General features: G+C 44.1%; 1 protein-coding gene across 4 annotated transcripts in view; it reads left to right on the top strand.

Annotated features, from left to right (window-relative positions):
• The window catches only part of LOC144764051 (uncharacterized), a 65,057-nt gene extending 43,296 nt beyond the window's left edge, over window positions 1-21,761 (top strand). For all 4 annotated transcript variants that reach the window (XM_078650202.1, XM_078650203.1, XM_078650200.1 and 1 more), the window contains exons 2-3: window positions 12,810-12,869; window positions 14,826-21,761. In XM_078650202.1, coding sequence (XP_078506328.1) covers window positions 15,234-17,207 — 1,974 coding nt within the window. In that variant the 5' untranslated portion in view covers window positions 12,810-12,869; window positions 14,826-15,233 and the 3' untranslated portion in view covers window positions 17,208-21,761. The remainder of the gene's footprint in view (window positions 1-12,809; window positions 12,870-14,825) is intronic.
• The last annotated feature ends 296 nt before the right edge of the window (window positions 21,762-22,057 follow it).

Raw genomic sequence — 22,057 nt, 5'->3', positions numbered from 1 at the left:
AGACATCGTGAGAAAACAATATGACCATACATCATTGTTATTCAATAATATTTTTTTAGATTTTTATCTCTTAGTTAAAAAATGTCATCCACCCTTAATTAGCATCTCTATCATACTAATAATAATAATAATCCACATTTGTATAGCGCACAATCACCCGTTAGGGTCTCTAGGCGCTGGGGGCCGTCGGGAAGATTAAGCAAGCTATTGCCCAGAGTCACATGGTGCTGGGCTAACCTGCCGCGGAGCCGGGGATCGAACCCTGATCCCCAGATTCCAGCGTCAGTCGCCCTGGCCACGGCGCCACACCTCTTCCACAATCACAGTCGCAACATCTAACAATAAATAAAATAAAATGTTTGAAGGTGGGAGACTTTTTTGTAACTTTGCAAACTTATACTGCATGTTTGGGGATGCATAGGTATGAGTATTCATGCAAGATATCTATTCATACGCTTATCCATACTTAGGGGTAATCCAGAAGTCATGGGAGTCAGTCGGGGAGGCATTCCCCTGTAGTCACATACTTTACAGAAGATAAAGGAATGCCGCTATCTTGAGTGACCTGTGCATACAGATATGTGCGTTGTATGGGAGAGAGCACTGAGTTATATGATAAGTAGTGTTTTCAGTTTCTATTTTTGGTAAATTCTGGTGGGTTTTTTCATTGTTTTCAAGTAATTTCAATACCTTAAAAACAGTGGTTATCAGTGGTCACTCGTTTTCACGCCATTAAAAACAAAAGAAACGGAGTTTTTCCAGTGTTTATGGAACATTTTGCTTTTATTATTGCTTGTTTTCTACACTGATAAAGAATGGTATATAGACAGTGTAGTACAGTGTATATGAGGTCCAAATACATTTTTTCAAATTAAACTTATTGTAGTACACCATACAATACTTCTTCAGTGAGTATTTGGTCATGTGCGCTCGCTTTTTCCTTCCCTTGTAAGCTTTTTTTTCTGTCAAAAGGCCCTCTTAGCATTGGCACGTGAGACAGGCAACGCCAAAAGAGCCAGTAAACAATTTGCTAACTCTGGACCCTTTGCATTTATACTACTGGCGTTGAGGCAGGCGCTATACCAGACCCCCAACATATGAGAGACTTCGCTGCATAAACAAGAATATTTCGAAGCTCATGTTTAAGCTGGCCACTATTCCGGATGATTCTATACTTTCAGAAATATAATAATACCTCCCATAAGAAATCGATCCAATCCTTGCCTAAATCTATTTTAATCACAGAAAATAGATGGGCCAACAATAACGCCATGCAGCATCCATTATAAAGCATTTATTATTTATCGCTATCAACTGGATAAACTGCAATATATGAACAGTCTTGAATAAGAATCATGATTTTTCTCTGCCTTCTAATTAAATGAAAATTCCGCAAGAATCCGCATTGTGATAAATTGCACCAACGGAAAGAACAAATCTAAAGGTATTGCAGTGAGCAGTTACAGCATCCACGGTTGAATATTCTATGAGAACACTGTCCGGTAGCAGTGCTCTGAGGGCATTTCCACCCACGTTGGATACTATCTTTTAAGATTTAGGTGTCACAATGATCTGTCTTGTCAAATGCGAATGACGGTCACCTGACGAAGGCCACAGGCCGAAACGCGCGTAGTTCCATTCTTCCGCTTTTGCCTATCACAAAAATACATCGACTGAATAATTCGTAGTACACTTTTTTCTCTCTCCTTTTCGTCTGTGATGTACATATTTTGTATATGTTTGTATATTGGTTTATATGTATTGATTTGTGAATAATATATCAAAAGTTTTTTATAAATATAAATGATTTGAAAAAATAACCAAAAATATAAGTGTGGTTATATATCAATTATCTTTTCTGTGGTTAACAATATGTTGTTGTTTTGAGTGTTGAATACCTATAACCAAAACTAAGGGCTGGATATATATATTAGTTTGCTTGAATGTCCTTTCTCTAAAAACCATAGTTTGTCCCTATGATTAGAAAACTCAATAATGTATAGGGGTCCCCTGTTTTACAAAAGTTCTAACTCTGGCACTGACATAGCTTTCCATGCCAATACTGGTGCACTTGAAGATTGCGATTCTCTGGGCAGGTTCTGCAACATTTGCGTTGAACTGGGCACTTATACCCTGAGAGTTATTGAAGCAGTCAAAAATAAAGCAGCACTTTTGAAACTACAGAGAACATTCTTTGTATCATTGCAAGCCATTTCTCATAAATTGTAAAATTAAAAGTTCCTGAATTGCTCTTCAACATTACTTTGTTTACCAATTGGCAAGCACTCTAACATGGAACATGTTACGTTGCCAAAGTCACTAAAGGTGTCGCCCAGCCTTCTCTCAAGGAGATGTTTCACATCTACAGCAATTATGCTGAACATTTGGCAGACAAGGGTGTTTTCAGACTCTAGTTTTATTTTATTATGTCCACTACAGCAATTAGGTCTTCCTGTAAAAATCTAAGAATGCAGTAGAGCGTACTTTTTTCACATCACTATCAATATGCGACCAAAGATTCTCACATTTCTTGCCTTTGGCATCCTCACTAAGCAACAATTCTGTAAACGGTTGCCACATGGATAATATAACATTCACAGCGCCTTGGGGAGAAAACCATCAGCTAAGTGACACAGTTGGGATAACTCTTTCTTTGATTCCAGAGAAAGCACAAAAACTATAAATATTTGTGTTTTAGTTTCCATGCATAACAAAACAGGGCACCGGAACGGACTAAAATGCTAACTCTGAAGATTGTAAAGATCCTTTCAGCATACCATCTAACAAGTGGCAAGGATCTCTTACAGGAAAGCACTTCAGCTCAGGTATACATTTTGATAGGTCATCACACAACTTTTTCATGTACGTAGCTGAATCCCTGCAAATACAAACAGTATCGCTCCAATCTTTGTTGAACTTTGAAAGAACCTTTTTGCAGCAGTATTCTAAGTGATACTGCGTTCCATGTTCAATCCTGTCATGTTTTTACCACTATCCCAGATGCTTGGTGATAGCACTCTTTTCATGCATACTTCTCACTGTACCTTGCATTGAATGTTTAAAGCCTGAGGTGTTGGCAATTCCTCTACTATCAATACTGACTCGTTAGAAACTGAGGTCTGATAGATCAAGGGTTTTTACCCATTCTCTGTGGGTAAATGTGATGACACATATTGGGAAAGATTCTTCTGAACCAGCCATTTTACCTATCAATGAAAGAATTAAACGCAGCCAAAATATCAAACATGATTTTGATATTTCCTGATTCTCTGCAGTTTATGAAATAGTTAAACAAGCTTCTAAACCCTGGATCTTTAGACCAAAGATGACAAAACTGAAAAAAGCAAAAGGAAGACGAACCAGTATTCTAGTGGCATCCCTAAACAGCAAAACAATGTTAGCCCTGACCTTCTTGTTGCTAACTTGTACAACAAAGGTACATTGAATTGGCCCCTTCAGGAAGAAAAAAAAGGACTCTTTCACTCTCCTTTTCCTTTCTTTGAATGGCATTTGGTTTGTGGTTATGCAGGTGTTTTTTCAGTGTTTATATGTTTAGCTATAGAGGAGATAAGTTTTGGGATTTCCACCTCGACCATCACCTACCCAGCCGGTCTCTGGACAGACTTTCCTTAGTCTTTCTGCCGTATCTCCCTCCCATCCTGTTTTTATGCGATCCTCTCCCCTTGTCACCTGAGACCGAACTACTTTGTCTGATGCCCGGTGGAGCTACCTGGTTTAGCTATAGGGGAGATGGACTGTGGATTCCCTCCTTGGTCGTCACCTACCCAGTCGGTCTTTAGACATTCTTCTTCTCGTCTCTACGGTTGTCCCTTCCCTTATCCTCACGTTCTGACCTCACCTACCCCCCACTTCCTTTCTCTCTCCTTTCTCTCCTCTCCTAATGTATTGCTGATTATCTGATGTAATGTTGTAATTGTTGATCTATTTCTGTTACACTGTTAAACCACATTGTTGCACTTCCTTTTGTCCCTCCTGTCGTCTCCTCCCGCATCCTCCCTCTATTTATGTCTCTCCTTCTCCCCTCTCTAAAAGTATTGAGACAGAACTTTTTTGACTAACTCCCGATGGAGCTTCCTGGTTTAGCTAGAGGTGAGATGTGCCGTGGATTCCCTCCTGGGTCCTCACCTACCCAGTCGGTCTTTAGTCGGTCTTTAGACAGACTTTCTTTTCGTCTCTCTTTATTGGCTCTTCCCTTATCCTCCCTTTCTCACCTCCCCTGCCCCTCCACTACTTTTTTCTCTCCTCTCTCTCCTCTCCTAATTGTATTTCCTATTTCTTGGGGGGGATTTAATGTGTAATTGTTGAACTTTGTTACATTGTTGATTCTCTTGTAAAGCGCTCTGATACCTCCGGGTCGAGCCAGCACTATATAAAACTCTTTAAATAAATAAATAAAATAAGGACTATTTCCGTTTTGGTGGGGTTTTATCAGTTATTATAGGTTTAAACCAAAAACCGGACAGCCTAATTATAAGCATTGGTATTAGGGCAAGGAAATATGGTGACATTAAGTGGAAGAGTGCACTCTGCATAGCTTTGTAATTAGCCGATATTGATGTGCTCGTTACAATATCAAGGGCCAACGTAAATTGAGAGACCGTTGCTTTAAAGTGGTGTAAGTGAGCCAGCCCTTCCCACCATGTCTTCACGTACCTCATCAAGGTGGTCGTGCCTGCCTTCAAACCTGAATGCTCGCTCACGTACCCGCAGCAATACAGTTTGTGTTCATGCGTTCAGGTTTTTTTAAATGGGGACAATGCAGCATGTGAAATCTCGTCATAACGTGATGACACAGAACAGTGTAGCCATTGCATACATTGCACACTTGGCTCATGGCAGTTGTAGTATTCCTGGGCATGCTTCTTGTAGTCCACTTACTGTATTTCGCAATTAGCTGATATTTGGAGATGTTTCATCATATGTTCTGTGTGTGTTTCTATAATAGTATTGTGCCTTGGAATTTGGTTCCTTTGGACTCATTGTTCAAACTGGGCCCCCAGCGATAATCCTTATTTGAGCCCACATCCCTGTGGGGCTAATTCAATTTTTTGGGGGGTGACTTGTGGGGAATTGAGATTTATTGTTAGACGGGTCGCGCTTGTAATGTAATGTCTTGTTGATACTGCTGTGTAATTTTGAGATCTGTCCCATAATGTGTAAGCATCCACTCAAATCGTATACTTTAGAACTCATGGAATGATAATTTGTCACTCACAGTCCATGTGAAGTCATTTTCGGAGTGTCTCATTTCAACATAGCAATGCATTAGTTTCATGACTTTTTAGGTTTCGCCCTGGCCGTAGCACCTGCAAAGCAGGTGCTCCGCCCAGGGCGAAATCTTATGATCCTACATATGGGGCTTTGGTCCCGCCTCTGTCTTCCATTGGCTAGCTCCATAAATGGAGGCTAGCCATTGGAAGACATCAGTGTCAATCACTTTCTCCCGGTCAGAACGCGAATCGTGGGCGTTTCTGACTCTTTTTTAAGTCCCGCCCCTTGTTGCCGTGTGTCCCGGGCCGCGCTGTGATTGGCTGCCGGCCCGTGACACCCCTGTGACGCCATTCCCCTGGCCACGCTGTGATTGGCTGCCGGCCCGGGACACCCCCGTGACGTCATTTCCCAGGCCGCGCTGTGATTGGCTGCCGGCCCGGGACCTGACTTGTTTAAAGGATGCCAGACAGTTCTCAAAGCAATTTTTAGCCAACTGCATTAGTTGTAAAGTGTGAGACAGACAAACACTGGAGCTTAGAAGCGGCAGAGCAGTGTAAGATTCAAAGCAGAGTTCAGTCCTAAACACGGGACAGAAGACCTGGATTCTGACTTGCAGGCTGGTTGAAGTGCAAATGACTGACTGCCCCTGTGTGTGACTGGCTGGGCATTCCAGCTCTTAACCCATCACTGTCTGCGTGCGTGTCAGCTCAGCCTGGCACGCAACAGCCTCAACCCCAGCCCTGCAGACTTGCGTGATACGGGACTGACTGTGCCCTACCCTTTCTGAGGCACCAATATTTAGTATTACATCTCAGATTCACTATGTGGACGGCTTCGTCTGTCGGGACGATGCATTTCTTTACAAACAACTTTTTCAAGATTTTTTTTTTTTAGTTACACATTGTGTATGTTTCCCCTGATGTACTGGAAATCACAGAGGTCTCGACGCTTCCCTTACCTCCTCCGTTCTTGTAGCAGAGGTAGGGGAACCTCCAGACGTTGGCAAGATCCACCGAGAAGCCGATGAGAGAGCAGGAAGTCGATCTTCTTGCCTCAGGTATCCCTGGCGGGCTCCCCCGGGCTGGAGGGGGCCGCAGTATAGTGGGGTGAGGTGGCCGAGGTCCCCGCCAAGAGGGTGCTGCTGGTGTACTGCACGACGTTCTGCTCCTTCACCAGAATGAGCTCCACGTCCTTCTTCTCGGCCGGTCCCTCCCTGAAGGGGGCCACCGCCGAGAGCTTGTGCTCCGTCTGTCCCTGCTTGGTCATCCTGACTTTTTTCATCCAGATGCGTTCGGGCAGCAAACTCCTGGCCAGTCCCCTCTAACGGCGTGGAACCCAGGAGACCGCGGTGGGCGCTGGCCGGGCAGGAGGCATATGAGTGTCACTTCTGTTTGTTGCCTTCCTCGCGTCTCAACTGCGGAAAGAAAAACCCAAGACACACATGAAGCAGCAACAGGCAGTGGCAGCGGCAGCATAGAAGCCCATGTTCTGGTGTTAACATGGGCTTCTATGGGAATTAACAAGGGCCTATTATCAAGCCCATTATCGCCGTAAAACGGCGATAATTTTAACACCGGTCCTTGATAATATGCCCCACAGTTCCTTGAAGTCGGTAGCTCTATCCGGTGCTACCGCAGTGCTGAAAATAACAGACTCATACAGTTCTGGCCGACCGCGTTGGTGCAAATTTGTGTTCATGTCAGCAGACTTGTAAGTAGTACCCTTGGTTCCAGCCGGTTGTGGTTGCAGTGTGAAGTGTAGCAGTGCCCTCAAGTCTCAGTGCAGGCAATGGCTCGTTGACAGTCCAGCGCCGTCGGTGAGACCATGGCTACAGTGCGGAGTGAGGCGGTGCTCTTCGTGGTGCGAACAGGTCATGGTGCAAGCAACAGTGCTGGTTGAGGTGAGCTGGTATCAGCCGGCCTAGACTGCGGTGTGGAACGGGGCGGTGCTTCATGTAACTTACGAGCAGTGCCCCCAAACCACGGTGCGGTGACGGCTGTCGCAAGCAGCGACGTCGGTGAGACCAGGGCAGCACAGTTAAGCGAGGTGGTGCAGAGTGGTGCCCACAGGCCGCGGTGCAAGCAGCTGCTCGGTGGTGGAGGCAGTCGTGGGTGAGACCATGGTTGCAGTGTGAAGTGCGCTGGTGCCCTCTGTGGTGCCTTCACCACATGGAGTCCACAGCAGTGTCGGTGACCGTGACTGCTGCTTCCCCCCTCTGTGGCAACTGAAACTGTAGTTCCAGAGGCGGCAACCAGAGGTAGGGGAAGGCTTTGCTGTACCTGAGACCTTGTGAACAGGAGGCACGCTCTATTTCAAGCCCTTGGAGATACTCAGCAACAAGTGAAAACAGTTCACTCCAGTCCTTTCACTCCCCAAGGCAGAAGCATCAATTGCAGGCCAACCCAACAAAGCAACTACACAGCAATGGGGCAGTACTGCTCCCTGTAGTTCTTCCAGCTCCTCTTCTTAGCAGGTTCCTTGATCCAAGCAAATGCTGGGCCCCAATATTTATACTGCATTTCTCTCTGTTCTCTTTGGCCGAGAGTGTATGTGCTTAGTGCGAACAAGTTCTACCCTCCCTGGCCTAGCTTCCCAGCAGGAGTTGGAGACAGCATTGTCCAAGGCAGACCTGGCCCATTCAGGTGCAAGGAAATCTCCTCTCGCTACTCTAAATGCAGCCCAGGCCTATTCAGCCTAGCCTGGACTCATCCAGGAAAGGCAGGACACACCTCGACCCGCACCCCCCCAGTTGGCTGTCTGAAGAGATTGTACATCTCCAGCTTCTGTCACTCCAAAGCTGGATAGTCAACCCACAACCACTATCAGGGCATGACACACCAGCACATGTCCTACCTTTCAAATACACCGCACCCTGCCCAAAGGAGTGTTAGACCTATCAGCTTTTGGATGGTCTCCCCTTATTTTTATTTCCCTTTCTGCCTCACATTTCTTTTTCCACCAATTCTGTTTGTGTGGCCTTAGGTCTAAGAGTGCCCCACCACTGCTAATCAGTGCTGAGGCACAGCTGCATCTTCCTAAAATGGTGGGTAGAGGGAGTTCCCAAGAAATACCCCTGCTAGAAATTACCTCAGAGCCCTGGCCCATAGGATAACATTAGGGGGTTCCAGAACCTTCTGGTCCACTCTAGTGACCTGGGCCCAGACTATATAAGGGAGGACACTGGGCGGCCATTTTGTCACTGCTGGGCTGACTGGAGTGTAGACCACTGCGTCAGGGGGATTGTGTCTCAGGCTAATCTGACTGCTCCTAGGGGCTGCGAGTTAGTTGTGGGTGCTGCCCTCCTTCCTGTTGATCTGGCCCTACCTATGAGGGAAGATCTGTGAGCATCACATCCCAGTGTGGCCATCTATCAAGAAAACTAATTTATTTCAACTACTGGTGAGAGTGACTTTGTCCCAACCTCAGAAACCTTGGAGCGTGACGCTGTGGTCTTATAGGGCAATGAGGAACAAGAGGCCTTTGTCCCCTGAAGAGAAGCGGGCCTTGACTTTTGCCCTCGCCCTGTTCTGCCAGGGTAACGCGCAATGGTCATACCTGTGCCGTGTGTTGCCTAAGACTGCCAGCGCTATAACACTTGGGCCCTCCCCCCCTTCCGTCCTCTGCCTAGTGGCCTTCCTGAAGCCCTGTGGTGCCGAGGCTGTCAGGCGTTAGTGCGACGCTGAGGAGAGCCATGCGGTCCCAGCGTCAGGCGTGAGGGAGGGGGAGCGGCGCGAGGCCTTGAGAGACACTGGGTGGGGTCGCTGGGTAACCAGACTCCCGCCTAGCGCGTCGCCTCGCTCAGTGAAGTTGGAGCTCCTCCTAGGACCAGAAGCTGCTGTGACCATTAGAAGGTCAGATTGACTCACCGTCTGCTGCTCCAGTGGACGGGAGCGGGTCGACGGAGGCCCGTCTGCTTTGGGGCCTCGGGAGTGTACATTCGCGGCTCGGCTGTGGCCCCCGCCCGCCTCAGGTGAAGCAACAGAAGACCTGAGTGAGAGGGCGGGGGAAGTGCGGACTCACCAGCTTGCCTCAAAGAAGGAATAACAAAGGCGCCGATTTCAATTTCTCCCTCTGAAGTAAAGCCTCCATGATTACATCTTTGCGCAGGCGTGAGAAAGAAACAGCGCACTCAGTATAAGAAATCGTCATTACTCTGGTCTTAATATATTTTCCAGCTTAACTCAAATTGATTCAGAAGCCTGCTAAAACTTAATGTCAATTATTAAAATGCTTGCCCCAAGTGGATATATACACCCACTAAAGTAGAAATGAATGTACTTATCCAACTGGTTTAACCTGTCATATGCTCCTACTGTTTTATGGGTGATATACTACCTGGCTAATTGCCTAGCTGAATGTATTCAGAAACCTGGTGCTTTGACAACTGTGAGGAAATGTGATGTATTGTTTAATTAATGTGAGTAATTCACAAAGTGAAATGTCTAAGTCCTAATCTATTATATATTGGAACCTTCATTCCTCCTTTTTAATACACAGAGATAAAGCCTCACGATTTTCTATTTAACAGACAGTGTGGTATCATTTTTTGGGGGTTTGCGCTGAGGTGCTGTAGTGTGTGTTGTGCAAGTACGCTGCCAAAGCCTTCTGGATTTAGCCTACCCACTCAGTGCCATGCTACCCTAAGTGGACCGGTAGTCCCGGTTCCAACATTTGGTGCTCAGCGGTGGGATCAGATTTGTGCTTGCATACACCCTACAGCAACTTAGTATGTACCACGCACCTTACACCTAATTTTTGTTCTTTCTCTGACTGGCAATTTTGTCTTCCCAGAGTTAGTCTCTTCAATTGGCCTTTTTGGTTTTTCCAAATCTTTCCTGAAGTGGTGGTTGTAGGTAGCTCCTATTTAATTCCTTTCTAAAAAGTATCCCATGCAAATGTCTGAGGGCCCATCTGGCAAGATGGAGTTTGAGCTGGCTGAGATGGAAACTCACTCAGTGACGCAGCTTAGAGAATTTGCCAGGAAAAAGGGTGTTCTTTAAGCGTGGCGCGAAGAAGGCGGAACTTCAATCCAGCTTGAGAGCATGGGTAGCAGTTCACCCAGATGAGGGCAGGGACGAGGAAGGAAGGGAGCCTTACACCACCGAAGAATTAGACCCACTGTTCCAAACTGAAGGCGGCAACCTGCTAGCAGGGACTGGGACACCTTCTAGGGCGGGCAGTAGTGTTTCTGGGAGGAGCTTGTCAGTAGAATTAGCAGACAGGAGAGAGAAGAGTCAACTAAAATTGGAGCTAGCACGGTTGGAGAAGGAGCGGGAGGAGAGGAGATTTATCCATGAGCTTACTTTAAGGAAACTGGATCTTAAAGCCCTGCAGATAGGGACCTCCAGTAATCCCATTGGTGGCAGTGTACCTAAGGAAGTTACCAGGGAGCCCAGACTCTACCTGCCCAAAGATGTAGTCGCCAGTTTTAGCGTAGGGGATGACAATGGCAAGTGGTTGGCTGCCTATGAGGTCTCATTGAGAGCCCATGGGGTTCCTGAAAGTTATTGGGGGGGGGGCTGTACAAGTACGGAGGGATGCCCTTCTAGCTTTGGAACAGGAGGAACAGACCAATTACCCCACATTGAAGATCGCCTTAGTCAGGAAGTTTGGGCTGACCCCTGAGAAATACTGACAAAAAATTTGGAACAGCCACAAGCTTCCGACGCAAAACTGGGTGGATTTTTTGGACTACACTAGAAAGGCATTAGAGGGCTGGGTGCAGGGCAGTGAGGTTACTGATTACGAGGGGTTGTACAATCTGTTCCTAAAGGAGCACCTTCTCGAGAAATGTTTTCTGGAGCTACGCAAACACCTGGTGGACGGCAAGCTGACTAACCCTAGGAAGCTTGCAGAGGAGGCGGACACCTGGGCTAGTACCCGGGTGTCTTCTAAGGGATCTGGGGGAGACTCCCAAAGAACTGGACAGGGTTCTGCCCAGAAGAGAGAGGGGAGATAAAAAGGAGTTCCATAAAAGCCCCCAAAATAGCTCGTATGGGAAGGAATCAGGTTCCCCAGCCAAATCTAGGCAACCAAAACCCACTTACCCTCACCGTAGTCAGCAGCCCAGAATTGTCCGGTGCTACGAGTGTGGCGAAGTTGGACACTATAAAGGAGATCCCAAGTATCCAAAGAGAGCACACCCTCCCACTGGAGGAAAAACCCCAGGGTTGGCGAGTATAGTGCTTGGGGAGGAACTGCCCCTCGACAAGGGGGGTGAGTGGGCAGGGCTGACCCTAGTGTCCCTGGGAGACAGTGAGATGGTTCCTAAGATCAATGTGCCCCCAAATACCACCAAGTATAGGCAATGGGTCACCATCAACGGCCAGATGGGGGAGGCTCTGAGGGACACAATTGCCAGTATGACTATGGTAATAAGACAGCTGGTGTCCCCAGAGCAGGTGATTCCCAATGTACTCCACCCAGTTGTGATGGCCGACGGTACAGTGGGTCACTCTCCCGTGGCTGAAGTTCCCTTTGAGTGGGGAGGGGTCACGGGCCTTCTACGAGTTATAGTGAGCCCTGCCGTGCCAGTCGACTGTCTGTTAGGAAACGACCTTGAGCACAATGCTTGGAAAGAGGTAGAGTTCCAGACACATACGGAAATGTTGGGATCACCTGACTGGACCTGTGCGAACACACGGTCCGTGACTGCCCAGAGGGGAAGTTCACAAGGGCTGGAGCCTGGAACAAAGGCTCAACCAGCTGCCAAAAGGGGAAAATGTGAATGGCTCAACAGACTTATGAATCACGTCTGACTGAAAACCATTATAGTGAAAACCATTAGAAGTGTTTTACACAAATTTGGTAATTGATCTGATAGTGGCTGCCAACCTTTTGCCTTTGCTAATGCTTTTTTGTAATATTTTTGTTGGTCTTTATTACAAATGGTACAGATGGTTGAAAGTTTGGAAAAATGTAGAGTCTTGCAAAACAAATAGTCTTATAAAGACAGATGGACAGGGTTGGAAAAACAGATTGATAAAGATAACCTTTCTGATAGTGCTAGATCAACTTGAAAAGATAGATACATTGATAGAATGACAATTTACAAAGATAGATAGAATTCAAAAAGATTGATTAATTTGCAAAGCTAAGTCGCATGGATAGAATGACAGTAAATAGGTTGATCGACCGGTAGCTACATACATAGGACAGGTAGATAGACGAGTTGATGGACATATAGAGATAGATAGGGTTGCAAAGTCAGACCACACAGCACAGATTCAGCTAGTGAAGTAATAATTAAATACCTATAAAAGCACAGCAAACAAGAGCACTGAAAATAAATTAAAAAGACCTACAAGCAGGACATACAGACTAAGTTATAGCATAGCATAGCTGTAGACCTCAATTAAAATACATTCAGGAATTTAATTATAAATGCATTTCATTGCATGCTGTCACTTAACGGGCCAATATCCAGATACAGAGGAAGTTAAGTGAGGGGTTTTATTTATAAGTTCACTTTAAAAGCCAGTTGACCACTTAGTCTGGTCAACTTAAGTTCAGTTTGATTATACAAAGTCAAAAAAGCAACAAAGTTTTTTAACGCGTTGTCTATTTTTCTTTTCTAGGTCCTGGCAGAGTCCTCGGCCTGTCTTCTTGATGCCCTCGGAAAAGAAAAGATTGCCAGGGTAAGTCACTCTTCTTTCCAATACTAGGTATAAGAGAGGATAGGCTGGTTCCCAGAGAGTAAAACACCCATGCTCCTGATTAAGCCACCAAAAATGGTGGACGAGAAGTCTTTGTCTTTAGTTTGTGCAACTTAAGAAAAGGAATGGAAGATTGAAAGAAACAAATTTCACTTATTGTGTCAACTGACTATTTATACAAGGCTTATAGACATTTAATATTTGAAGCCCTAAAAGTGGACCGATGAAAAAGGAAAAAAAAGGAAGAGGGAAATACAAAACATAAGAACACAACCCGATAGATTGCCGCTCTGCTTTTTACACCTAAGGTTTCACCCGTCTCCCCAAGATCCTGCCCCTTACGTGGCTTAGCGACCTTTCTCCTGATGCGTGGCGGGTGTTGTGCCGGGTCAGGGACTCGGTCGCACTCTGCCATTGCGAGTTCGCAGCCAGTAATGAAAGAATTCTGGAAGGTGGCAGCAGGGAATTATGTTACTGCTTCTCCTCTGGTCCTTTCACCAGGAAGTGTGGAGGTCCAGGCAGCTGGGATGATGGAGTTATTAAACCCTTACTGGTTTTCTTGCTTCCAGCCTCTGGCAAGGAAACTGGTTGGTTTTGGCTCCAAAGAATCTTCAGAGGTGTAGCTCTTACCGGCATCTGTACCAGTGCTGCTTTTCCCTGCGGTGTTTGTTTTCTGTTAAGCCACCTTCTTCCGTATTTCGGGATTTAAAAGGTCCTCCCCACTCTCTGATTGGTTCTGTGGTGACCTCGTGACCGGCACCATCCGGTACTCCTGATGTTGTGTTTTCCTTTACTGTCTGACCCTCGTGATGACTATCGGGCTGCAGAGGAAGAGAAGAGTGTTCAGGTAAGCATAGAACATGCCAGGGAATGGTATGCTCATCTTCTGATTCCTGTTCCTTTTCCATTTTACAAATGCGTTCTAAAAAGTGAATTACTTTATAAAGGAACTATTCAAATGGACACCATCTGCTATACTCTAATAAAGCAGAAATCGTGTAAACAAAGGCAGTTCCAGAAGGAATTTATAACATCATTAGCAGGAGGCAGGAACTGATAAACTGCAGTCACTGGGGTTAGCCAGTAGCTGAAGTAGGCAGGCCCACTGCCCCATGCTGTATTCTGTAGTGGCCGGATTCAAAATGTGAATGGCACAGCAAACAACCAATGGATGGAGAGCTAAAACCCTTAAGTTTATCATATATGTAATTTTTGTAAAATACAAGGTTTTAGCTAACAAAAGACTAAACGGAAAATGGTGCATGTGTAATTCTGTAGGTGTGCATGTTTGTGGAGGAAAAATGTGCATGCCTACAGAGTGATGCAACAGACGGCAACCTTATTGCACATTAGTTTTTATTTCTTTTTTCTGATATTTTGCAGCATTGGGAAAGCCTATACGTCTAAAAGGGGAGACATATTGATGTTGTCATTATGTGTTTAAAATGTTTCTAAACCCCTTTTCCTTGTATAGATCTGGTCAGAGACTCTAATCTCTGGAGTTACACTATGTGGAAGAAGCTCATAGTACCAGTACGGATCCTGTCCCAGGGTCTGATAGTATAAATGACTCCCTTGCAGCAATTGCTTATGTTTCTTCCCATTATTGGAATGCTCTGCGTTGCATGTTCCACCTTGTATTATTTGTTAGGTTGTGTGATAATTGGAGCATTGCCTGGGGGCATCTTGTCGCTATGGATTTAACATTGCATTGTGTCATGGGGAGATGGTCTTTGAATAAGGTACCTTCTCTGGTGTCCTGGTTACTCCTTCAGTCCACACTCCTTTATAGAAGGGTATCATGGAAGGATCGTTTGCCCTTTAACTGCCAACTGTATCTTTACATTGAAAGTGTAATCTAGAATTTTTTTCAGCGCACTTGTCTGTATGGGCTCTGTATTCAAGGTTATTAAGTGTCTCTTTTTCTTAATCTAACAGGTGAAACAAATGCAGTAATACATTTGCATGGTAAAGGCATTAACTATGACTGGAGTGGGCAATGATGTAAAAACAGTATACCACTAAATCTCTTCCCTGGAGGGCTAATGCCTAGATTAAATCTTTCTACAGCAAAAAACCCAAACTGCTCACCGAGGTCTGTACTTGACTCTTAGGCATCAGCTGATATACATAGACGACATAGCCCACTGACATTCTGAAGCAAGCCCGATGTACTCATTATGAAGAAAGAGCTACCCTGGTATCAGAAGGAACAAGCAGAAGAGAAACCGTATTGATATCTAGAATGTGGCAAAACGTTTAGTAGGCAGAGCAAGTACTACATCATACAATCGTACTAGAGAAAAACCATATTGATGCCCTGCTTGTGGAAAAGTGTTTTTTGCAATGAAAGACCCAATGCAGCATCAGAGTGACCTCATAGAGGAGAACCCATATAAATGTACAGAATGTAATAAAGTGTTCCATAAGGAAAAAAATCTAAGGCGGCATTACAAAATCCACAATGGTGAGGAACTTTATGAATGTCCAGATGATAACAAGGGATTTATTGGAAAGGCACAACTAATGATAAATCAGAAAGTCCACACTGGTAAGAAACCGTATGAATGTACAGACTGTGACAAAGCATTTAGAAGAAATGGAGAACTAAAGGAACATCAGAAAATCCATAATGGGGAAAGACCATATAAATGTACTGAATGTGATAAAGTTTTCAGATGGAAGAATACTCTAAAGCGACATCAGAAAGACCACAATGGGGAGAAACCATATCCATGTACAGAATGTTCCAAGGCATTTAGAACAAATGGAGAGCTAAAGCACCATCGGAAAATCCACGCAGGGGAGAAACCATATCAATGTGCAGAATGTAACAAGGCATATATTATAAAGCAAAGTTTAAAAAGACATCAGCAAGTTCACACAGGAGAGAAACCATATCAATGTACGCAATGTGACAAAGCATTTAGAACAAATGGAGAGCTAAAGCAACATCGAAAGGTCCACACTGGGGAGAAACGATATCGATGTACAGAATGTGACAAGGCATTTAGAACAAATGGAGATCTAAAACGACATCAGAACATCCACAATGGGGAAAGACCATATAAATGTACAGAATGTGATAAAGCATTCAGATGGAAGAATAATCTAAATCGACATCTGAAAGACCACACTGGGGAGAAAACGTATGAATGTACAGAATGTTCCAAGGCATTTAGAACAAATGGAGAGCTAAAGCACCATCAGCAACGCCACACTGGAGAGAAACCATATCAATGTGCAGAATGTAACATGGCATTTATTGCAAAGCTAAGTTTAAAAATACATCTGCAAGTTCACAGAGGAGAGAAACCCTATGAATGTACGGAATGTGACAAAGCATTTAGAAAAAATAGAGAGCTAAAGCACCATGTGAAAATCCACACTGGGGAGAAACCATATCAATGTACAGAATGTGACAAGGCATTTATAACAAATGGAGAGTTAAAGCAACATCTGAAAATCCACACTGGGGAGAAACCATATGAATGTACAGAATGTCAAAAAGTGTTCAGAAGGGGGACGCTTCTAATGCAGCATCTAAAAATCCACACTGGGGAGAAACCATATGAATGTACAGAATGTGACAAAGCGTTTATAACAAATGGAATGCTAAAACAACATCAGAAAATCCACACTGGAGAGAGGCCATATCAATGTACAGAATGTGACAAAGCATTTATAACAAATAAAGACATGAAGCAACATCAAAGTGTTCACATTGGAGTGAGATCATTCAACTGCACTGAATGTGAGAAGGCATTTTTTACTAAGCGCATCCTAAAGCGGCATCAAAAGATCCACTCTGGGGAGAAACCGCATGAATGTACAGAATGTGACAAGGCATTTATGAAAAAGTCAAATCTAATGCTACATCAGATGGTCCACACCGGGGAGAAACCCTATGAATGCACTGAATGTGATAAGGCATTTATTAGAAAGTCCCATCTAATGCGACATCAGAAAGTCCACACCGGGGAGAAACCCTATGAATGCACTGAATGTGATAAGGCATTTATTAGAAAGTCCCATCTAATGGAACATCAGAAAGTTCACACCGGGGAGAGACCCTATGAATGCACTGAATGTGACAAAGCATTTATAACAATTAGACAGCTAACGCAACACCAGAAAATCCACACTGGGGAGAAAGCATTTCAATGCACAGAATGTGACAAGGCATTTATAACAAATGCACAGCTAAAGCAACATCAGAAAATCCACACTGGGGAGAGACCCTATGAATGTACTGAATGTGATGAAGTATTCAGATGGAAGAATACTCTAAAGCAACATCAGAAAATCCACACTGGGTAGGAACCATCTAAATGTCCTGAATGTAATAAAGTGTTAAGAAGGAAGACAAATCTAAAGCAACATTAGATATTCCACACTGCACAGAAGCCCATATGAATGTACAGGATATAATACATTGTTTCAAAGCAAGACAAACCTAAATCAGCATCAACAAGTCCTCACTGAGGAGAAATCATATGAATGGGACCAGGGATTTATTTGTAAGCAAAAAGTAATTCAACATTGGAAAGTTCACACAGGAGAGAAACCATATAAATGTATTGAATGTCACAAGGCATTTGTAAAAAATTAAAAACAAAAGCAACATCAGAAATTCCTCATGGAGAGAAATCCTATGTACGTACAAATTGTAATGAAGTCTTCCATAGGAAGGATAACTAAAGGCAGCATCAATAAATCCACACTAGGGAGAAAGCATATTAATTAAAAATTATTGTATAAAAACATGACAATTCCTTTAATTCTTGCATAAATGCAAGGTAGTAGTTATTAAGATTGTATGTTTATCTTGGTAAAATGTCACTCCTGTCTTTAATCGTTATTATAATCCATATTGGTGCTTTTTTAAACTTATTTTCCTCCCTTATCTAAGTGCAAACTTGGTGCTTTCGAATTAAATTTGAACCCTCCTTTGGGTTTGGACCTATTAAGTGACCTAAAATTGTGCAAACCCGCAAGAAAATCTACCCATAAGTGTGGGAGTGGTAATAAAAAATGTGGACTTAAAAAACCATAGTGGTTTTGGTTAAGGTCTGGCGGCAGCCTGTGGATACATGATTGTCTCACCACCGTTGTTCTATTTGTTATCTTACATCTGATATATCTGGCTTGAGAACCATTATTGAACCATGTTTTTCCCATTTATATGGAACCTATTACTCGCAGAGAGGGAGGAAGAGGAAACCGTTTAGATACAAGTGTATAAGTCTTCTGTGGGATTGAGACCTCTGGGCATCTTGCTATCGAGATTGATGTATCTAGTCTCCAACTTACGCAGAATACCCTCCCGATCTCCTCCTCTTCTATTTTTTGGCACTGAATCTATGAGATAGTAGGTTAAAAATTGTAAGTCGCTATTGTGTTTTTCTTGAAAATGTCTAGCGACAGGATAGGTGGGGTCTCTATTAGTTATCGCTCTGAGGTGCTGTAATATTCGCTTGTTGGCAGGGTACAGCGGGGAAGGAGACCTGTACACATAGAACCATGAGTAAAAGCCAATAATTAACCAACTTTATTGCAATATACCTTAGTCTAGTGTGTGTATATATATGTGTATATTTGTGTGTATGAATGTGTGGATATATATTACCTACTGGCGGTCGCCAGTAGGTAGTTATAGTTTGGACCTATTATCCATAGGAAATCCGCAACATTCTATTTGGAATATCTTTGGCGTCGGTTTATGAATGTGTGCAAAAATTTTTAACCTTTTGGCCAGCTAAGTTCCGCTCCTTCCATGAAAAATTGGCAGTGATTCGTCAAGCAGGGGCCAAGAAAAAGGGGACTCCCATAGGACCTTTAGCCACGGCTACAGCCCGAACGGCTGAACGGAATTGCACCAGATTTGGCAAAGATGTAGTCCTTAGTTCAGACTTGTGCCTTTTGGTTATTTGGTGTAAATCTGTTCTGTAGTTTTTGAGAAAATTACATTTAAAAGTACATATATATCTATAGGCACGGTGGATTCGCGGATTGTGCAAGGATTGGCATCGTAGCATAAGCGCACCGTTCCGATCATGCGCTCAATGCTAATTGGCTGTCAAGCAGTTGTAAACATTCGAAACCAGGAACTGTTGGCAGCCATTTTATACCTCTGTAGAAGCGAGGCTGAAGAAGTTTGTGAAATATGTGTACAAAAAGCAAAAAGGGTGCAGGGTAGACATACCCTGACCCCCTAGGCCTGCTCAGGGGGTCCTACAAGGACCCCCAGGGCCCATTTTATTATTATTTCTTTTTTTTTAAATTGCGGGATGTGCATATGATCCGCGCATCCTATCGATAACAAAAAAATAAGAAAAGCGGTCTCCCGCACAAAATGTTATAATTTGCCTCCGGGGGGGGGCAAATCCCGGGGGCATTATTAAAAGAAAAAGTGTGTAGGGGTCCCAATTACCCGCACACTGCCCCAGGGAACGCTACCCCCAGGGTTCTAAGTTAATATATGCGGGGGGCTCACGGGCCCCCCACAGCACCAGGGACCGCCACCCCCGGGGCTTCTTCAAAATGGGTGGGGGTCTCTCGGGCCCCAGGGACCGCCACCCCTGGGGTTTTAAAATGTTAACGGGGGGCTTTGAGGCCTCCTCAGCCCTGGGGACCGCTACTCCCCGAGGATCAATTTTAATATATGCGGGAGGGCTCATGGGGCCCACCGCAACCTCTGGGACCGCCGCCCCCGGGGCTTCAAACAAATGGGTGGGGGGGATCTAAGGCCCCCCCCCCCAGCTCCTGGGACCACCACCCCCTGGGCCTTAGGAAAATTGGGTGGGGGGGCTCTGAGGTGCTCCCAGCACCGGGGACCACCACCGCCCGGGAATTCTCAAAAATGTGGGAGGGGGGGCCATGTGGCCCCCCCTCCTGGAGCCCTCGATGGCCCTGGGGACTGCCACCCCTCAGGGCCGGGATTCTATCCATGTAGAGGAGGAGATAATACAGACTATGTCAGATGGGCGCTTATAGAGGCGTTGACTAGGGTTTGGCTGGTGTTGATGGGGAGCAGATAGTATTTCTGCTCCCGTGGTTTTGTGTACCCCCTAAGTCTAAAGGGAGCTTATACAGGCCTATTGCAGGTTGGCATTGTGCGTTGACTAGAGTTTGGCTGGTGTTGATGAAGAGCAAATAGCATTGCCTCTCCCATAGTTTGTGTACATTCTGACACATAATTTCTACAAGATCTTTTCTGTGTTGGACAACAGTGTTACCCCAGCGTCTTTGTCATCACATATGACCTCTTTTTTTAAACTTTTCTTTATTTGAACTCTGCTTTGTTTACAGTATCTTTCTACCTCTTATTGCAATCTGTTCCACAGCGTCCGTTCATCCAGTGTTCTTAATCTTGTTGTTCTTTTGCTGAATTACCTGTTTGTGTACAAGATCTGCCTATCTTTTTGTGTAGCCTTCCGTTGTGTAACTTCTTCTTTTATATCTGACCTTGATTCTTCAATGTTTGATCCAGTGTTCTGAACATACCAGTACAGATGTAGACATGTAGTTTACTCCTTTCCATTCCCTCCCTCCACCCTAATTGACAAAATAATGGGGGTACTCAAAGTAAGGGGCTCTGGTTCTTACTGTGTCTTAAGCTTGCAACACAGCAGGTAGGACACAGATTAACAAACCCAGCCTCTACCACCCATGGACTTTCCTACCCGTTGTTGCTAGAGGTGTGGCGCCGCGGCCAGGGCGAGTGACGCTGGAATCTGGGGATCACGGTTCGATCCCCGGCTCCGGCGGCAGGTTAGCCCAGCACCATGTGACTCTGGGCAATAGCTCGCTTAATCTCCCCGAGGGCCCCCCAGCGCCTAGAGACCCTTACGGGTGATTGTGCGCTTTACAAATGTGGACTTTACTTTACTTTACTTTTGCTATGCCTTATCCATCAAATCTCTTCACTTGACCTGGTCCTTCTCCAGTGTATTCTCCTCATAGTCCAAGCCCATACAATCCTTCAATTCATCTGCCCTGTCCACTCTGTGTGTGGTGGTACTGTCACCAGATATTGCACATTATACACCACCTTGGGCATACCCGCCCTCAAAACGCCTCCACTGGCCATTGTACTTGCAGACTTTGGTCCACCCTTTTCATCCATTCTTGCACTGTCAGATGTAACCTCCTACCTCTGTTCTTCACCCCCTACTTTCTCCTTTCAAATTCTCTTGGAAAGATCTTAGCAACCCTTCAAGAGAAAAAGTAAGAAGACTGGGAAACCAGTTTATATGTGACCTCCGTATTTCATCCTAATACCCAATCATCAAATTATATGCTTGCTACCATTCTGTAATGCACTTCAGTGCACTGTCCATTCTTGTGTGGCTGTGTGCATCACAACAATTAAAGGGATCATCTGCCTGCATATTTTGAATAGAGCACTTGATACAATGCATAGTGATAACGTATTTATTTATTGAAAATATTTATTGAATGTTTTCAAATTAATTTCCACAAATACAAACTTTGTTCCTTTATTTCCCCAAAAAATATTAAATACATTTTATAGTAAATACCACAAACGCCGATATTACAGTAAATGAGTTGTAAAAATATTTTCAATGTGTCTTATTTTTTTTTCTGATCACCTCAAACACTATTACAGCAAAGAAGTTTTTAAAATAGTTTCAATGTATCACAAAATATTGAATGTTTTCAAAATTTCCACAAGTACAAACTTTGTTTCAATCATTTCCAAAATAAATATTAATTTTTTATAGTAAGCACCACAAACGCCGATATCATAGTAAAGAGGTTGTAAAAATATTTTCAATGTTTTCAATGTATCTTATTTTTTTTTCTGAGCACCTCAAACACTGATATTACAGTAAAGAAGTTTTTAAAATAGTTTCATTGTATCACACGTTTTTTTATGTGAGCACCACAAATGTCGATCTTACAGTAAAGAAGTTGTAAAAAGAGTTTCAGTCTAGCACAAAATATTAAACGTGAGGACCACAAGCACTGTTAGAACAGTAAACAAATTGTGAAAATAGTTTCAATATATTAGAATAACTCATTTCACTTCAATGAGAACATGTTTCTTTACTTCTGACAGATCTTACAGATGAAAAATTTCTCTTACTCAGTAAGCATTTCTTCTTGGTATGTAGTGCTGTCGATTCACATGGTTTCCATAGTCC

This window comes from Lissotriton helveticus, chromosome 6 (genome assembly GCF_964261635.1).
Source record: "Lissotriton helveticus chromosome 6, aLisHel1.1, whole genome shotgun sequence".
In the NCBI taxonomy this organism is placed as follows: domain Eukaryota; kingdom Metazoa; phylum Chordata; class Amphibia; order Caudata; family Salamandridae; genus Lissotriton; species Lissotriton helveticus.
Note: the sequence above shows the minus strand (reverse complement) of the source record. Positions and strands in the feature narration are given on the sequence as shown.